General features: G+C 53.6%; 1 protein-coding gene across 1 annotated transcript in view; it reads right to left on the bottom strand.

Moving 5' to 3' along the window:
• copz1 (COPI coat complex subunit zeta 1) overlaps positions 1-14,724 on the bottom strand; it is a 31,551-nt gene extending 16,827 nt beyond the window's left edge. The window contains exons 1-5 of the mRNA XM_059956203.1: positions 14,595-14,724; positions 10,052-10,120; positions 9,544-9,625; positions 7,656-7,747; positions 7,277-7,332 (exon numbers count right to left, since the gene is read on the bottom strand). Of these exons, the coding sequence (XP_059812186.1) occupies positions 7,277-7,332; positions 7,656-7,747; positions 9,544-9,625; positions 10,052-10,120; positions 14,595-14,720 (425 nt within the window). The 5' untranslated portion in view covers positions 14,721-14,724. The remainder of the gene's footprint in view (positions 1-7,276; positions 7,333-7,655; positions 7,748-9,543; positions 9,626-10,051; positions 10,121-14,594) is intronic.
• Positions 14,725-18,098: the final 3,374 nt, after the last annotated feature.

Here is an 18,098-nt window from a genome sequence, read left to right as displayed (position 1 = left end):
GAGGTCACAGAGATGGGGGAGGGGTGTAGGGGGGAAAGAGTTTCACAGAGATGGGGAGGGAGAGGGTCACGGAGATGGGGAGGGGGGGTCACAGAAATGGGGAGGGGTCTAGGGGAGGGAAGGAGGTCAGAGATGGGGAGGGGTGTAGGGGAGGGAAGGGGGGGTCACAGAGATGGGGAGGGAGGGGGTCACAGAGATGAGTAAGGGAGTAGGAGAGGGAAGGGTGTAGGGTAGGGGGGGTCACAGAAATAGGGAGGGGTCTAGGGGAGGAAGGGAGGTCAGAGATGGGGAGGGATGTAGGGGAGGAAGGGGGTCACAGAGATGGGGGGTGTGTGGAGGAAGGTGGTCACAGAGATGGGGAGGGGTGCAGGTGAGGGAGGGTGTCACAGAGATGGGGAGGGATGTAGGGGAGCAAGGGGGTCACAGAGATGGGGAAGGGTGTAGGGGAGGAATGAGGTCACAGAGATGGGGAGGGGAGGGGTCACAGAAATGGGGAGGGGTGTAGGGGAGGGAGGGTGTCACAGAGATGGAGGGGTGTAGGGGAGGGAGGAGGTCAAGAGGGGTAGGGGTGTAGGGAGGGAGGGGGGTCAGAGATAGGGAGGGGTGTAGGGGAGGAAGGAGGTCACAGAGATGGGGAGGGGTGTAGGGGAGGGAGGGTGTCACAGAGATGGAGGGGTGTAGGGGAGGAAGGGGGTCACAGAGATGGGGAGGGGTGTAGGGGAGACAAGGGTGTAAGGGAGGGTGGGGGTCAAGAGATGGGAGAGGTGTAGGGGAGGGAGGGTGTTACAGAGATGGGGAGGGGTGTAGGGGAGGGAGGGAGTCACAGAGATGGGGTGGGGTGTAGGGGTGGTAGGGGGTCACAGAGATGGGAGGGAAGGGGGTCACAGAGATGGGGAGGGGTGTAGGGGGAGGGAGGGGGGTCGGAGATAGGGAGGGGTGTAGGGAAGGAGTCAGAGAGATGGGGGAGGGAAGGGGTCACAGAGATGGGGAGTGGTGTAGGGGAGGGAGGGGGGTCACAGAGATGGGGAGGGGTGTGTAGGGGAGGGAGGTGGGTCACAGAGATGTGGAGGGGTGTAGTGGAGGGAGAGGGTCACAGAGATGGGGGAGGGGGTGTAGGGGAGGGAAGGGTGTAGGGGAGGGAGGGGGTCAAGAGATGGGGAGGGGTGTAGGGGAGGGAGGGTGTCACAGAGATGGGGAGGGGTGTTAGGGGGAGGGAGGGGGGGTCAGAGATGGGGAAGGGTGTAGGTGAGGGAGAGGGGTCACAGAGATGGGGAGGGAGAGGGTCACAGAGATGGGGAGGGGTGCAGAGGAGGGAAGGGTGTAGGGGAGGGGAGGGTGTCACAGAGATGGGGAGGGGTGTTAGGGGAGGGAGGGGGGTCACAGAGATGGGAGGGGTGTAGGGGAGGGAGAGGGTCACAGAGATGGGGAGGGGTGTAGGGGAGGAAGGGGGGTCAAAGAGATGGGGAAGGGTGTAGGAGAGGGAAGGGTGTAGGGGAGGGAGGGGGTCAAGAGATGGGGAGGGGTGTAGGTGAGGGAGGGTGTTCACAGAGATGGGGAGGGGATGTAGGGGAGCAAGGGGGTCACAGAGATGGGGAAGGGTGTAGGGGAGGAATGAGGTCACAGAGATGGGGAGGGAGGGGGGTCACAGAAATGGGGAGGGGTGTAGGGGAGGAAGGGTGTCACATAGATGGGGAGGGATGTAGGGGAGGAAGGAGGTCACAGAGATGGGGGAGGGGTGTAGGGGAGGGAGGGTGTCACATAGATGGGGAGGGATGTAGGGGAGGAAGGAGGTCACAGAGATGGGGAAGGGTGTAGGGGGGAATGAGGTCACAGAGATGGGGAGGGGAGAGGGTCACGGAGATGGGGAGGGGGGGTCACAGAAATGGGGAGGGGGTCTAGGGGAGGAAGGAGGTCAGAGATGGGGGAGGGGTGTAGGGGAGGGAAGGGGGTCACAGAGATGGGGAGGGAGGGGGTCACACAGATGAGGAAGGGAGTAGGAGAGGGAAGGGTGTAGGGGGAGGGGGGGGTCACAGAAATGGGGAGGGGTCTAGGGGAGGAAGGAGGTCAGAGATGGGGAGGGATGTAGGGGAGGAAGGGGGTCACAGAGATGGGGGGTGTGTGGAGGAAGGTGGTCACAGAGATGGGGAGGGGTGCAGGGGAGGAAGGGGGTCACAGAGATGGGGAGGGGTGTAGGGGAGGGAGGAGGTCAAGAGGGGGTAGGGGTGTAGGGAGGGGAGGGGGTCAGAGATAGGGAGGGGTGTAGGGAAGGGGAGGGGGTCACAGAGATGGGGAGTGGTGTAGGGGAGTGAGGGGGGGTCACAGAGATGGGGAGGGGTGTAGGGGAGGAAGGGGGTCACAGAGATGGGGAGGGGTGTAGGGGAGACAAGGGTGTAAAGGAGGGTGGGGGTCAAGAGATGGGGAGGGGTGTAGGGGAGGGAGGGTGTTACAGAGATGGGGAGGGGGTGTAGGGGGAGGGAGGGAGTCACTGAGATGGGGTGGGGTTGTAGGGGTGGTAGGGGGGTCACAGAGATGGGGAGGAAGGGGGTCACAGAGATGGGGAGGGGTGTAGGGGAGGGGAGGGGGTCGGAGATAGGGAGGGGTGTAGGGAAGGAGTCAGAGAGATGTGGAGGGAAGGGGTCACAGAGATGGGGAGTGGTGTAGGGGAGGGAGGGGGGTCACAAAGATGGGGAGGGGTGTAGGGGAGGGTGGGTGTCACAGAGATGGGGAGCGGTGGAGGGGAGGAAGGGGGGTCACAGAGATGGGGAGGGAGGGGCTCAGGAAATGGGGGGTGTAGGGGAGGGAAAGGGTCACAGAGATGGTGGGGTGTGGGGAGGGCGGGGTCAATGAGATGGGGAGGGGTGTAGGGAGGAATCAGGACACAGAGATGGGGAGGGAGAGGGTCACAGAGATGGGGACGAAGGGTGTCACAGAGATGGGGAGGAGTGCAGGGGAGGAAGGATGTCACAGAGATGGGGATTGGTGTAGGCGAGGAAGGAGGTCACAGAGATGGGGAGGGGTGTAGGGGAGGAAGGGGGGTCACAGAGATGGGGAGGGGGTATAGGGGAGGAAGGAGGTCAGAGATGGGGAGGGATGTAGGGGAGGAAGGGGGTCACAGAGATGGGGGGGTGTGTTGGAGGAAGGTGGTCACAGAGATGGGGAGGGGTGCAGGGAGGAAGGGGGTCACAGAGATGGGGAGGGGTGTAGGGGAGGAGGAGGTCAAGAGGGGTAGGGGTGTAGGGAGGGAGGGGGGTCAGAGATAGGGAGGGGTGTAGGGAAGGGAGGGGGTCACAGAGATGGGGAGTGGTGTAGGGGAGTGCGGGGGGTCACAGAGATGGGGAGGGGTGTAGGGAGGGAAGGGGGTCACAGAGATGGGGAGGGGTGTAGGGGAGACAAGGGTGTAAAGGAGGGTGGGGGTCAAGAGATGGGAGGGGTGTAGGGGAGGGAGGAGGGTGTTACAGAGATGGGGAGGGGTGTAGGGGAGGGAGGGTGTTACAGAGATGGGGAGGGGTGTAGGGGAGGGAGGGAGTCACTGAGATGGGGTGGGGTGTAGGGGTGGTAGGGGGTCACAGAGATGGGGAGGAAGGGGGTCACAGAGATGGGGAGGGGTGTAGGGGAGGAGGGGGTCGGAGATAGGGAGGGGTGTAGGGAAGGAGTCAGAGAGATGTGGAGGGAAGGGGTCACAGAGATGGGGAGTGGTGTAGGGAGGGAGGGGGGGTCACAAAGATGGGGAGGGGTGTAGGGGAGGGTGGGTGTCACAGAGATGGGGAGCGGTGGAGGGGAGGAAGGGGGTCACAGAGATGGGGAGGGAGGGGCTCAAGAAATGGGGGGTGTAGGGGAGGGAAAGGGTCACAGAGATGGTGGGGTGTGTGGAGGGCGGGGTCAATGAGATGGGGAGGGGTGGTAGGGGAGCAAGGGGGTCACAGAGATGGGGAAAGGGTGTAGGGGAGGAATGAGGTCACAGAGATGGGGAGGGAGGGGGTCACAGAAATGGGGAGGGGTGTAGGGGAGGAAGGAGGTCACAGAGATGGGGAGGGGTGTAGGGGAGGGAGGGGTGTCACATAGATGGGGAGGGATGTAGGGGAGGAAGGAGGTCACAGAGATGGGGAGGGGTGTAGGGGAGGGAGGGTGTCACAGAGATGGGGAAGGGTGTAGGGGGGAATGAGGTCACAGAGATGGGGAGGGAGAGGGTCACGGAGATGGGGAGGGGGGGTCACAGAAATGGGGAGGGGTCTAGGGGAGGAAGGAGGTCAGAGATGGGGAGGGGTGTAGGGGAGGGAAGGGGGTCACAGAGATGGGGAGGGAGGGGGTCACACAGATGAGGAAGGGAGTAGGAGAGGGAAGGGTGTAGGGGAGGGAGGGGGGGTCACAGAAATGGGGAGGGGTCTAGGGGAGGAAGGAGGTCAGAGATGGGGAGGGATGTAGGGGAGGAAGGGGGTCACAGAGATGGGGGGGTGTGTGGAGGAAGGTGGTCACAGAGATGGGGAGGGGTGCAGGGGAGGAAGGGGGGTCACAGAGATGGGGAGGGGTGTAGGGGAGGGAGGAGGTCAAGAGGGGTAGGGGTGTAGGGAGGGAGGGGGTCAGAGATAGGGAGGGGGTGTAGGGAAGGGAGGGGGTCACAGAGATGGGGAGTGGTGTAGGGGAGTGAGGGGGGTCACAGAGATGGGGAGGGGTGTAGGGGAGGAAGGGGGTCACAGAGATGGGGAGGGGTGTAGGGGAGACAAGGGTGTAAAGGAGGGTGGGGGTCAAGAGATGGGGAGGGGTGTAGGGGAGGAGAGGGTGTTACAGAGATGGGGAGGGGTGTAGGGGAGGAGGGAGTCACTGAGATGGGGTGGGGTGTAGGGGTGGTAGGGGGTCACAGAGATGGGGAGGAAGGGGGTCACAGAGATGGGGAGGGGTGTAGGGGAGGGAGGAGGGTCGGAGATAGGGAGGGGTGTAGGGAAGGAGTCAGAGAGATGTGGAGGGAAGGGGTCACAGAGATGGGGAGTGGTGTAGGGGAGGGAGGGGGGGTCACAAAGATGGGGAGGGGTGTAGGGGAGGGTGGGTGTCACAGAGATGGGGGAGCGGTGGAGGGGAGGAAGGGGGTCACAGAGATGGGGAGGGAGGGGCTCAAGAAATGGGGGGTGTAGGGGAGGGAAAGGGTCACAGAGATGGTGGGGTGTGGGAGGGCGGGGGTCAATGAGATGGGGAGGGGTGTAGGGGAGGAATCAGGACACAGAGATGGGGAGGGAGAGGGTCACAGAGATGGGGACGAAGGGTGTCACAGAGATGGGGGAGGGAGTGCAGGGGAGGAAGGATGTCACAGAGATGGGGATTGGTGTAGGCGAGGAAGGAGGTCACAGAGATGGGGAGGGTGTGTAGGGGAGGAAGGGGGTCACAGAGATGGGGAGGGGTATAGGGGAGGAAGGAGGTCAGAGATGGGGAGGGATGTAGGGGAGGAAGGGGGTCACAGAGATGGGGGGTGTGTGGAGGAAGGTGGTCACAGAGATGGGGAGGGGTGCAGGGGAGGAAGGGGGTCACAGAGATGGGAGGGGTGTGTAGGGGAGGGAGGAGGTCAAGAGGGGTAGGGGTGTAGGGAGGGAGGGGGGTCAGAGATAGGGAGGGGTGTAGGGAAGGGAGGGGGTCACAGAGATGGGGAGTGGTGTAGGGGAGTGAGGGGGGTCACAGAGATGGGGAGGGGTGTAGGGGAGGAAGGGGGGTCACAGAGATGGGGAGGGGTGTAGGGGAGACAAGGGTGTAAAAGGAGGGTGGGGGTCAAGAGATGGGGAGGGGTGTAGGGGAGGGAGGGTGTTACAGAGATGGGGAGGGGGTGTAGGGGAGGGAGGGAGTCACTGAGATGGGGTGGGGTGTAGGGGTGGTAGGGGGTCACAGAGATGGGGAGGAAGGGGGTCACAGAGATGGGGAGGGGTGTAGGGGAGGGAGGGGGTCGGGAGATAGGGAGGGGGTGTAGGGAAGGAGTCAGAGAGATGTGGAGGGAAGGGGTCACAGAGATGGGGAGTGGTGTAGGAGGAGGGAGGGGGGTCACAAAGATGGGGAGGGGGTGTTAGGGGAGGGTGGGTGTCACAGAGATGGGGAGCGGTGGAGGGGAGGAAGGGGGTCACAGAGATGGGGAGGGAGGGGCTCAAGAAATGGGGGGTGTAGGGGAGGGGAAAGGGTCACAGAGATGGTGGGGTGTGGGGAGGGCGGGGTCAATGAGATGGGGAGGGGTGTAGGGGAGGAATCAGGACACAGAGATGGGGAGGGAGAGGGTCACCAGAGATGGGGACGAAGGGTGTCCACAGAGATGGGGGAGGAGTGCAGGGGAGGAAGGATGTCACAGAGATGGGGATTGGTGTAGGCGAGGAAGGAGGTCACAGAGATGGGGAGGGGTGTAGGGGAGGAAGGGGGTCACAGAGATGGGGAGGGGGTATATAGCGGAGGGAGGGCATCACAGAGATGGGGAGGGGTTGTAGGGGTCACAGAGATGGGGAGGGAGGGGATCACAGAGATGGGGAATGGGTGTAGGGGAGGGAGGGGGTCACAGAGATGGGGGGGGCGTGTAGGGGTGGGAAGGGGTCACAGAGATGGGGAGAGGTGTAGGGGACGGAGGGGCTCATAGAGATGGGGAGGGGTGTAGGGGAATGTGGGACTCACAGAGATGGGGAGGGAGGGGGCCACAGAGATGGGGAGGGGTGTAGGGGAGGGAGGTGGTCACAGAGATGGGGAGGGGTGGAGGGGAGGGAGGGGGGTCACAGAGATGGGGGAGGGGTGTAGGGGAGGGAGGGGGTCAAGAGATGGGAGGGGGTGTAGGGGAGTGAGGGGGGGTCACAGAGATGGGGAGGGGTGTGGAGGGAGGAGGGGGTCACAGAGATGGGGAGGGGGTGGAGGGGAGGGAGGAGGTCACAGAGATGGGGAGGGGTGGTGATTATAGGAAACCTCAGTTTGACCAAATATTGTGCAAATACAGCCCATACAGTTATTACTAGTCCAGAAATGACAGATCATATGCAGCATAAAGAAAGTATATTTACCATATTTTCAACTTTAACAAACACCCCAGAAAAAGAAAAGACAATTAAATGGCCCAATGCAGTTAAAGACAGGGAATGACATCGGGGGTAAAGGTTTACTGAAAACAGGGACAAGTCAGAAAGATGGGAATATGTGTTGAGGAAGAAGTGGGTTAGAGGAAACAGTGAGGGATGGGGGTTGGTTCATGGAGATAGGGAGGGGGGTGAAAGCAGTGCAGGGGGTCACAGAGAAAAGGGAGGGATATAATTGAGGGAGACTGTACCCTTACCGGAACATCTGACTCAGAGAGTCAAACAAACAGTGGAGCACGGACACCAGCATCAGCTGTGGGAAAACAGGAGAGATTCAGAAGATCACACAGCACGGCTCTCCCCGCCTCACCGCCCCTCCCACAGCACAGCGCTCCCTCCTCACCGCGCCCTCCCACAGCACGGCACTCCCTCCTCACCGCCCCCTCCCACAGCACGGCACTCCCCTCCTCACCACCCCTCCCACAGCACGGCACTCCCTCCTCACCACCCCCTCCCACAGCACGGCGCTCCCTCCTCACCACCCCTCCACACAGCACTCCCCTCCTCACCTCCCCTCCCACAGCACGGCGCCCCCCTCCTCACCGCCCCTCCCACAGCACAGCACTCCCTCCTCACCTCATTCTCATGTGAGCTGCCGATCACGTAGAAATACAAATCGATGTTACTCTTGTAGACAACTGTCAGTCCCTCCAACAGCGCTATCTCACCCTGCGGATACAAATATCGTCGAGCTAAGGGACAATGAAGTGGGGAACAAGCGACAACAACAAAGCACAGAGTTGGAGTGAGACAGGTTGGCTGGTTGAATGGCTTTCCTTGGAGTGAAGGAGGCTGAAGGGTGACATGATGGAGGTTTATAAATCCATGAGCAGCACAGATAAGGTGGTCATCACAGTCTTTTTCCCCAGGCTAGGGGGAGTCTGACGCTAAAAGTCACGTTTAAGGAGAGAGGGAAAATGATCTAGAGGGGAACCAATTGGCAAGCTTTTCACACACAGAGGAAGGAGCTGTCAAAGGAGGTGTAGCGGAGTGACAGATTGGCTGGTTTAGTTCAAAGTATATTTATTATCAAAGTATGTATGCTATATACAACCTTGAGATTCATCTCTTTACAGGCAGACACAAAACAAAGAAACCCAATAGAACCCATTAAAAGACTGGGAAACACCCAGTGTGTAGAAAAAAATACAAATTGTACAAACAATAAAAGTGAGCAACTAACATTGAGAACTGAAATTAACAAAATTGAGTTCACAACCAAAAAGCCAGTCATCACTGCAGCTGATCCAGGAACCCATTAGTTGCAGGTCACAGCCTCAGTTCAGTGTAGAGGTGAGTAACCCTTACCAAGCAGCCAGCTGAACATTGGTCTTTGGCCCTGACACCCTGACCTTTTCAATCTGGCCCAGCACTTAAATCAGCCAAACCTTGGGTCGTTCCTTGCTCTCAGACCCACGCTGCCTTGACTCTGCCTCCAAGACTATTCCAGCAACCAAACATTGGATCATTCCCCGCTCTTGGGCCCAGACTGCACCGCCTCAACTTGGCTCGTACATGCCACACCACAACCAACCTGCACCTTCGAAACTTTAGTTCCCACCATAAAGATGCTGGGTCGCACAGGCGGTTCAAAAGTTCGGCTCCAAAAAGCAAGTTACAGGCTTTTGATGGCAGCAATTATTTTCAAGAAAAGTGTGATTAACAAAGTAATTAATAGTTGGTTTTGCTGTCAGCAAGTCGTAACTGTGCTTCACCACCACCATCTTAAACCGGAGTGGTGTCACAACCACAACCTTATACACAATGTCATCAAGACCAAGGAATTGATTTTAGACTTCAGGAAGAGAAAGTCAGGAGAGCACAGACCAGTTCTCATTGAGAGGTCAGCAGTGGAAAGGGTGAGCAGCTTCAATTTCCTGGTGTCAACTTCTCTGAGGATTTCTCCTGGGTCCAACATGCTGATGCAATCACAAAGAAGGCACACCAGTGGCTCTACTTCGTTAGGAGTTTGGAGTTTGAGGAGATTTGGTATGTCACCAAAATTTCTACAGATGTACAGTGGAGTATTTAAACAGGTTACATCAAGTCTGGTGTCACTGCTCCAATGCACAGGATTGAAAGAAGTTGCAGAGGATCGTAAACTCATCCAGCTCCATCACACATTCAACCCTCCCCACCACCAAGGACATCTTCAATGCAGTGCCTCAAGAACCAGGCAACCAACATTAAAAACCCTCATCATCCGGAACACACCCTTTTCTCATTACTACCTTCAGAGAGGAAGTACAGAAGGCTGAAGACTTGCACTCAACGATTCAGGAACAGCTTCTTCCCCTCTGCCATCAAATTTCTGTACAGTCCATGCCCCCATAAACACTACCTCTTTATATCTATTTATTTATCTTGTGTGTGTACTGCATTGTACTGTTGCCTCTTCAAATCATCAAGTCTTCAAGTCGGTAATAATTAACCCGATTCTGATTCCCTTCACTTGGACACTTACTATCGGTTCTGTGTGTCTTGTTGAAGATGTTTTTCTCAAAGGCTTTCTGTTCTTTCACCGTTGGGTAGGTATTATCATAGTACTGCAGGGGCAAGAGAAAAATGTTGTGTCACTATGAAGGCAATCCAAAGGAAGTTGGGAGAGAGGGAGGGAGAAAGAGAGGGAGCAAGAGACACCCTCACACACATATGGGGAAGAGAGGTTGCCATTGACTAAGGAATCTGAGATGAATCAGAGATGAAGGAAGAGGACAGGGGGATGGAATGATGGAAGGGAGAGGATGGTATGAATGGGGAGATGGTGGACTGGGGTAAAGGAGGCAGTGGGGAGGAGCAAGAGGGGGTGGGAAGGAGAGAAAGGGGAGAACAGTGACAAAGCTAAGGAAAGTGTGGCACAAGAGATGTGGCGTCAAGTGCAATACCAAGGTGATGTATAGGGGAATGGGAAGAGTGGCTGATGAGGTGCCAAGGTTGGCAGTAGACAGAACACATTCACACACTGACTGTACCTTGGCAAGGATGCGTTCACCGTCATTGTCCAAGATAAGAACTGCCTTCACGGTGTAGAGGGTGGGCTCCTGAAAGCACACATTGCACAGTAACTGAAGATCATGTTACAGTAGTGTAATAGCAAAAAGTAAATACAATTCTCCATGCACAGCCCCACAGTCCTTGTAAGTCCCCACACTGATCCCGCTGCCAACTCAGTTCCTACACAAACCCCATGGTCCTATGTCAGTTCCCAGACACACCCCACAGTCCTGTGTCAGTCCCCAGACCAACCCCACGGTCTTGTGTTAGTCCCCAGACTGACCCCACGGTCCTGTGTCAGTCCCCACAGTAATCCCATTGCCCTGCTCTCTCCCCACAATCCCATGTCAGTCCCCAAACGAATCCCACTGCCCCGCTCTCTCCCCACAGCCCTGTGTCATTCCCCAGACCAACCCCACGGTCCTGTGTCAGTCCCCAGACTGACCCCACGGTCCTGTGTCAGTCCCCACAGTAATCCCACGGTCCTGTGTCAGTCCCCAGACCGACCCCACGGTCTTGTGTTAGTCCCCACAGTAATCCCATTGCCCTGCTCTCTCCCCACAATCCCATGTCAGTCCCCAAACGAATCCCACTGCCCCGCTCTCTCCCTCTACAGCTCCGTGTCAGTCACCAAACTAATCTCACTGTCCCACTCTCTCCCCACAGACCCATATCAGATCCCAAACAAATCTTTCCCTGCTCTTTCCCCACAGCCCCATGACAATTCCCACATTAATCCCACTGTCACTCTCTCTCTCCACAGCCCCACATTTCCCAAACTAATCCCACTGCCCCAATCTCCCCACAGCCACATCAATCCCCAAACCAATCACACAATTTCTCTCTTTTCACAGCCGTGTCAGATCCCAAAAAAATCCCACTGCCCCCCAGCCATGTATCCCTCCCAGTCTTGCAGGAGGGGCTTTCACCACTCTGTTGCCCTTGCCCAGGGTCCCTCGCCGTCTGCTTGAAGCCAGTGCCTGGGGCCAGCGAGACAAAGTTCTGTGATGCACTGACTCTCACTAGATCGCAGCCTGAGTGTAGGACAGAACTTCGGCTCGAGGGCGTGCATCTCTGGTGATGTTCCGGCAATGGGGGTTTGGGGTGGTGGGCCGGATCCATAACTCCAGCCTTGCCAATCCCAACAACCACCACCCTTGTCTTCCAAGGTTACGGTCCATCCGCCAAGCACATAGGGGGGCAATGTGGTGTGGCAGGCTGTACCGCTATCTGCAGGCTCCAGGGATCCCAGGTCAGTCCATGAGTCAGATGTCTCTCCCTCCCGCTGCTTCACACTCTCTCTATCTGACTCTCTGCAAACACCAGTTCTCTATAAGTACATTAAAATAAAAATATATTTCTTGCAAGCAATGGGGCTCTTTCTTGATTAGAGACTACTTCTGTTTATGTTACATATCAATCATTAGGAATATGGAATTGATGGCTTTGTGGCCAAATTTGTTGACAATATGAAGACATTTGGAAGAGCAGTGTTGAGGGGGCAGGGAAGTTACAGGACTCAGACAGATTAGGAGAATGGACAAAGAACTGGCAGATGGAATACAGTCTCAGCAAGTGTATGGTCATGCACTTTGGTGGAAGAAAAGGAAGCATAGAATGTTTTCTAAATGGAGAGAAAGTTCAAAAATCCAAGAATTTTTGATTTTAGGATTTGGGACAACGAGGGACTTGGGAGTCCTTGTGCAGGATTCCCTAGAGGTTAATTTGCAGGTTGAGTCAGCGGTGAGGCAGGCAAATGCAATGTTCGCATTCATTTCAAGACGATGAGAATATAAAAGCAAGGATGTAATATTGAGACTTTATAAAGCACTGGTGAGGCCTCACTTGGAGTTTTGTGGGCAGTTTTGGGCCCCTCACCTTAGAAAAGATGTGCTGAAACTGGAGAGGGTTCAAAGGACGTTCACGAAAATGATTACGAGATTGAAAGGCTTGAAGAGGGAGAGAGTGGGGGAGAAGGGAGGAGAGAGGGGGAGAGATAGAGAGGTGGGGGAAGAGAAAGGCAGAGCAGGAGAGAGAGGGGAGTGAGAAAACACAATAAATGACAGGGGAGCATTGTGGAACAGAGTGAGCTTGGGGTACAGGTACACAGGGAGACCGGTAAATGACAGGGGAGCATTGTAGAACAGAGTGAGCTCGGGGTGCAGGTACACAGAGAGACCGGTAAATGACAGGGGAGTGTTGTAGATCAGAGTGTGCTCGGGGTACAGGTACACAGAGAGACCGGGAAATGACAGGGGAGTGTTGCAGAACAGAGGGAGCTCGGGGTACAGGTACAGAGAGACAGGTAAATGACAGGGGAGAGAGAATTCGGGGTACAGGTACACAGAAAGACATGGAAATGATAGGGCAGTGTTGCAGATCAGAGTGTGCTCGGGGTACAGGTACACAGAAAGACCGGTAAATGACAGGGCACTGTTTTAGATGAGAGGTAGCTTGGGGTACAGGTACACAGAGAGACAGGTAAATGACAAGGGAGAGAGAATTCGGGGTACAGGTACACAGAGAGACCGGGAAATGACAGGGGAGTGTTGTAGAACAGAGGGAGCTCGGGGTACAGGTACACAGAGAGACAGGTAACTGACAGGGGGTGTTGTAGAACAGAGAGCTGATGAAATAGTATCTTGGCACTCAGGGTACTGAGTTCAGGAGTTGGGGTAAAATGCAAGAAATCTTAAAATGCCAGAAATCCAAGCAGCACATACAAAATGCTGGAGGAGCTCAGCAGGCCAGACAGCATTGATAGAAAAGAGTGAACAGTTAACTATTTGGGCAGAGACCCTTCATCAGGAGTTGGGGGTGTCATGCTACAGCTGTACAAGACGTTATTGAAACTGCACCCAGAGTACTGTGTACAGTTCTGGTCGCCCAGCGACAGGAGGGATGGGATGAGATGAAGAGGGTACAGAAAAAATTCACTGGGGATTACAGGACTGGAGAGCTTGAGCTACAGTGGTGCTAGAAAGTTTGTGAACCCTGTAGAATTTTCTCTATTTCTGCATAAATATGACCTAAAATGTGATCAGATATTCACGCATGTCCTGAAACTAGATAAAGAGAACCCAATTAAATAAATAATACAAAAATACATTATACTTCTTCACTTATTTATTAAGAAAAATGATCCAATATTACATATTTTTCAACAACTATATATGTGAAATCTTTGCTTTCAGTAACTGGTGTGACCCCCCCCCCCCCCCACATACATTTTCCAACAGGTATAATTTTTATCTTGTTACTTATTTAATTGGGTTCTCTATCTTGTTTTAGAACTTATGTGAAGATCTTATCGCATTTTAGGTCATACTTATGCAGAAATAGAAAACATTTTACAGGGTTCACAAACTTCCTACCACTGTAGATGGAGTGACTGGATAGACTGGGATGGTTTTCCCTGGAGCAAAGGAGGCTGAGAGGTGACCAGAGGTGTGTAGGTAGGTTAAAGTAGTCTAAAACTTGTGAACGTGATTAAATGCGTCATGTTCACCCACCAAGAATGATGGGTGTGTGGAACAAGCTGATAGAGGTGGGTACAATTACAACTTCTGAAGAAACCAAGACAGGTACATAGATAGGAACGGTTAGATATGGGCCAAATGGGACTGGCTCACTAGGATACCATTATTGTCAAGTCTGTAGAGTCCAACAGCACAGAATATCGGCCCACGACATTCATGCTAACCTTGATGGATAAATCGACGCATTTCCTATTTACCAGCACTGAGATTACACTAAAATAACTCATGCCGTTTGTCGAGAGTCGGAAATTTTGAACTTTTCTGGAACAGAGGGAGAGAGAGAACCCCAATGGATTTAAGATAAGCGGGAAACATTCCAGTTTTCACTACTTTCCTACAAACTCACCCGAGATTCTACTCTTCATGCACACCCTGAGGGTCCACATATTGTGGTGAGGTGGCAGAGAACTGGAGGATGCGGGGAAAACGAACAGAATAACAGGGAGAATGTGCAAACTACACATGCATACACACACAGGAGGGGATCGAACCCAGGTGTCTGGAGCGAGAAGTCAGGGGTTCTACCCATTGTGCCATCCTGCCACACTAATTCTCTGGAACCGAAGAGATTCAGTCGGTTCCTACACGTTTACACACCCAGCGACAGAGTGGTTTTTAATTAAGATTTTCAAAGGGCCCTGTTACACCTGGGGTGCTTCTCGTGTTAACTGTGCTGAAGGCAAAATTTCCCTTTGCTGTCTGTCAATTGAATGTTCACCATATCACTCATTCACCAGTCAGCCTGTGTGGGGCAAAAACGAGGAGGAATGACAGGAAGAAAGGGGGAGGGAGATAAGGAAATTCGGAATACCAGGGGGTATGAAGGTAGACTTGCTCACCCTCCCCTCCTCTCCTCTCCGCCCACTATCAAACCCCATGCTCCGGCCCGACCATAGAACCTACCCCCGCCCACTCCAGGACCCGTGCCGCCACCCCCACAAGGGACCTCCGCTTTCCTCCGTCCCGCCCGCTGCCCGCTCACCAGAGCCAGCGCCTCCATCTTGATATTCCCTGTCGACGTGGAGTCGCCGTGCCCATCAATCATCCGTGCTCCCGCCTTCTCTAGCCTACCCACTCCGCCAATGGCCCGAGCCGCTCCTTCTGTCATGCTTATCAAACCGCAATCGTGCCCAATCAAAGATCTGAACCATCCATCCATGTGAGAAGGCCCGCCCCAGCAAGGATGATCACTCTCTCGCCAGCTGACCAATCGACATCTCCGCCCTCGTACGTCCATCATTGAAGCTGCCGCCCCTTCGTCGGAACACACTGCCTATCAGAACGGGGAAACGGCCTGTGTCTCGCAGAGCATGGGAACCTCCCACGACTCCAAGGCGTCAGCCATTCAGAAAGGGGGAAGCCACCGTCAATTACACCTCCTATTACGCCGTCAGAGCTTGTGCATCGCATCGTCACGAACTTCCTGCAAATTTTCAACCACATCCTCACCGTCAATCATGCAGGAACCCGCCCACTCTCCGCAACATCACCATCCAACGTCAGTCACCTACCGCCCCCTTCTATGCAGATGAGCGCTCCCAGCTTGTGTGCATCAAGGGTTCCTGCCCTTGGCTGACATGTGGGTAGCGCAATAGATCATTGGTTCACCCGCCCTGTCCTCCGAGCGATAGCAGTTAATCAATTCGCAGGTCTCAGGAGGGTTTACTCTTTTTCAAAGATGCTGCCTGGCCTGCCGAGTTCCTGTGTATTGCGCAGGTTTTCAATGATTGTTTGTAACTAGCTGAGGAACCAGGAGAGTTGTAGTTGATGCAATTAATGTAGGGAAATGTAAAGTCTAAACAGAAATTGAGTTTATTGGCACCTACGTAAGTACATAGAGTCATAGAGAAATACAGTACAGAAATAGGCCCTTCAGCCCTTTTGGTCTATGCCAAACCATTAGTCCCGTCGATCTGCCCATCCATGTACCTGTCCAAACTGCTCTTCAATATTGAAATCGAAGTCGCACGCACCATTTGTGCTGGCAGCTCATTCTACACTCTCACCACCCTTTGAGTGCTTCTCCTGTTCCACTTAAAACAGTTTACCTTTCACTTTTAACCCATGACCTCCAGCTGTAGTCTCACACAACCTCAGTGGAAAAAGTCCTCTTGCATTTACCCTATCTATACCCTTCACAATTTTGTATACCTCTATCAAAACTCCCTTTATTCTCCTGCGCTCCAGGGAATAAAGTCTGAACCTATTCAACATTTCCCAACAACTCAGTTCCTCAAAGCCCGGCAACATCCTTGTAAATTTTCTCTGCACGCCTTCAATCTTATTGATAATTTTTGTGTAGCTAGGTGACCACAACTGCACACAATAGTCCAAATTAGGCCAAACCAACACGTTATGGAACTTCAACTTCTGTACTCAATACTTTGAAGGCCAATGAAAAACTTACTTGCAACAGCATCACAGACACAGAGCATCAAAGACACAACATTCACAAGGAGACATAAATTAACCACAAATTATACACAATTCTTACAAGAAAGAACACAAATAGGACACAAAAAGTCTGTTTCAATGCAATGTTATCATAACTGGTCACAGTGTTGCTGTACTGAGGTGGTGATCAGGGTTGTGCCGGTTGGTTCAGGAACTGAATGTATGAAGGGAAGTAGCTGTTCCTGAACCTGGTGGTGTGGGACTTCAGGCTTCTGTACCTCCTGCCCGATGGGAGCTGTGAGAAGATGGGATGGCCCGGATGGTGGGGATCTCTGATGATGGACGTTGCCTTCTTGAGGCAGCACCTCCTGTAGACACTACCCATGGTGGGGAGGGATGTGTCCGTGATGTATTGGGCAGAGTCCACGACTCTCTGCAGCTTCTTACATTCCTGGGCTTTTGAATTGCAGTAACAAATCATCCTCCATTCCCTACACAATCATATGTCTATCCAACAGCCTCTTAAACCCCTCCACCACCACCACTGGCAACTCATTCCAGGCACCCACCTGCTCTCCATGTAAATAAAAACTTCTCCTGCACATCTCGTTTGAACTTACTCCCTCTCACCTTAAATGCATTTCCTCTGGTTTTAGACATTTCGACCCTGTCCACTCTATCTATGCCTCTCATCATCTCATAAACCTCTCAACTAACCAGAGTTTTATAAAGCAACATGAATTCTGAGTCTTACAAATAACTCTGCCAGCCCCTCCCGTCTCCCTTGACCTGCTCCCTATATAAGATGGTGCAACTGTCTACCCATTACACCTCTCATAATGTTCTGAAGCTCTCTCAGGTCTCCCCTCAGTCACTGCCACTCCAGGGAAGACAACACAAGTTGGTCCAGCCTCTCCTTGTAGCTCTTGACTCTAATCCAGGCAGCATCCTGGTGAATCGCTTCTGCACCCTCTCCCAAGCCCCCACACCCTTCCTGTAATGTGGTGACCAGAACTGTACTCAGTACAACAGATTTGGCCTGATCAGTGATTTATAAAGCTGCAATATAACTCTTGAACTCAATAATAAACTAACTTAACTATCTAAAAATGGCATAATAAATTTCGGCATCCTGAAAGCCTGAGAGATTGTGCAAGGAAAATGTTGTCAAGCTATCTGTGGGAGGTTTCCATGTGGAGTTTGTACATTACCCCCATGAGATTGCTCTGTGTGTACTGGTTCTCTCCCATGCCCCAATGACATGCAAGCTGGGTGTGTTAATTGGCCAAGGGTGAATCAGAAACAGGTTTATCACTTCTGACGTATGACATGAAATTTATTGTTTTGGGAGAGCAATACAGTGCAAAACATGAAATTACTATGAATGACAATAAATGAATAGTGCAAAAGAGGAATGGTGAGGTAGTGTTCGTAGATTCATGGACCATTCAGAGATCAGATGGAAGAGGGGAAGAAGCTGTTCCTGAATTGTTGAGTGTGGGTCTTCAAGCTCCTGTACCTCCTCCCTGATGGTAATAATGAGAAGAGGGTGTGTCTCACATGGTGAGGGTTCTTAATAATGGATGCTACCTCTTCAAGATGTCCTTGATGGTGAGGGCAGTTGTGCCCATGACGGAGCTGGCTGTCTACAACCCTCTACACCCTTGTGTGATCCTCTACATTGGAGCCTCCACACCAGACAGTGATGCACCCAGTCAAATGCTCGCCACCGTACATCTGCAGAAATTTGCTAGAGACTTTGGTGTCATACCAATTCTGTTCAAATAGAGCTGCTGATGTAACTTCTTTGTAATGGCATCAGTATGTTGGGCCCAGGATAGATCCTCTGAGACATTGATGGCCAGGAACTTGAAGCTGCTCACCCCCATATGGCGACTGATGTGTTATCTCCCAAAAACTGGGTGCTAAATCTGTGTGATGCGTTGCCATGGAGGACATTAGAGGCTAGGTCACCAGTTGTGTTTAAAGGGAGAGATCGTTTTTTATTAGTGATCGGTTGAGGGTTACGGGGAGTACGGGGTTGAGAGAATAAAGATCAGCTATGATTGGAACTGGCAGCAGTTAGGATGTC

This window comes from Hypanus sabinus, chromosome X1 (assembly GCF_030144855.1).
Source record: "Hypanus sabinus isolate sHypSab1 chromosome X1, sHypSab1.hap1, whole genome shotgun sequence".
In the NCBI taxonomy this organism is placed as follows: Eukaryota; Metazoa; Chordata; class Chondrichthyes; order Myliobatiformes; family Dasyatidae; genus Hypanus; species Hypanus sabinus.
This window is presented reverse-complemented; position numbering and strand designations above follow the sequence as displayed.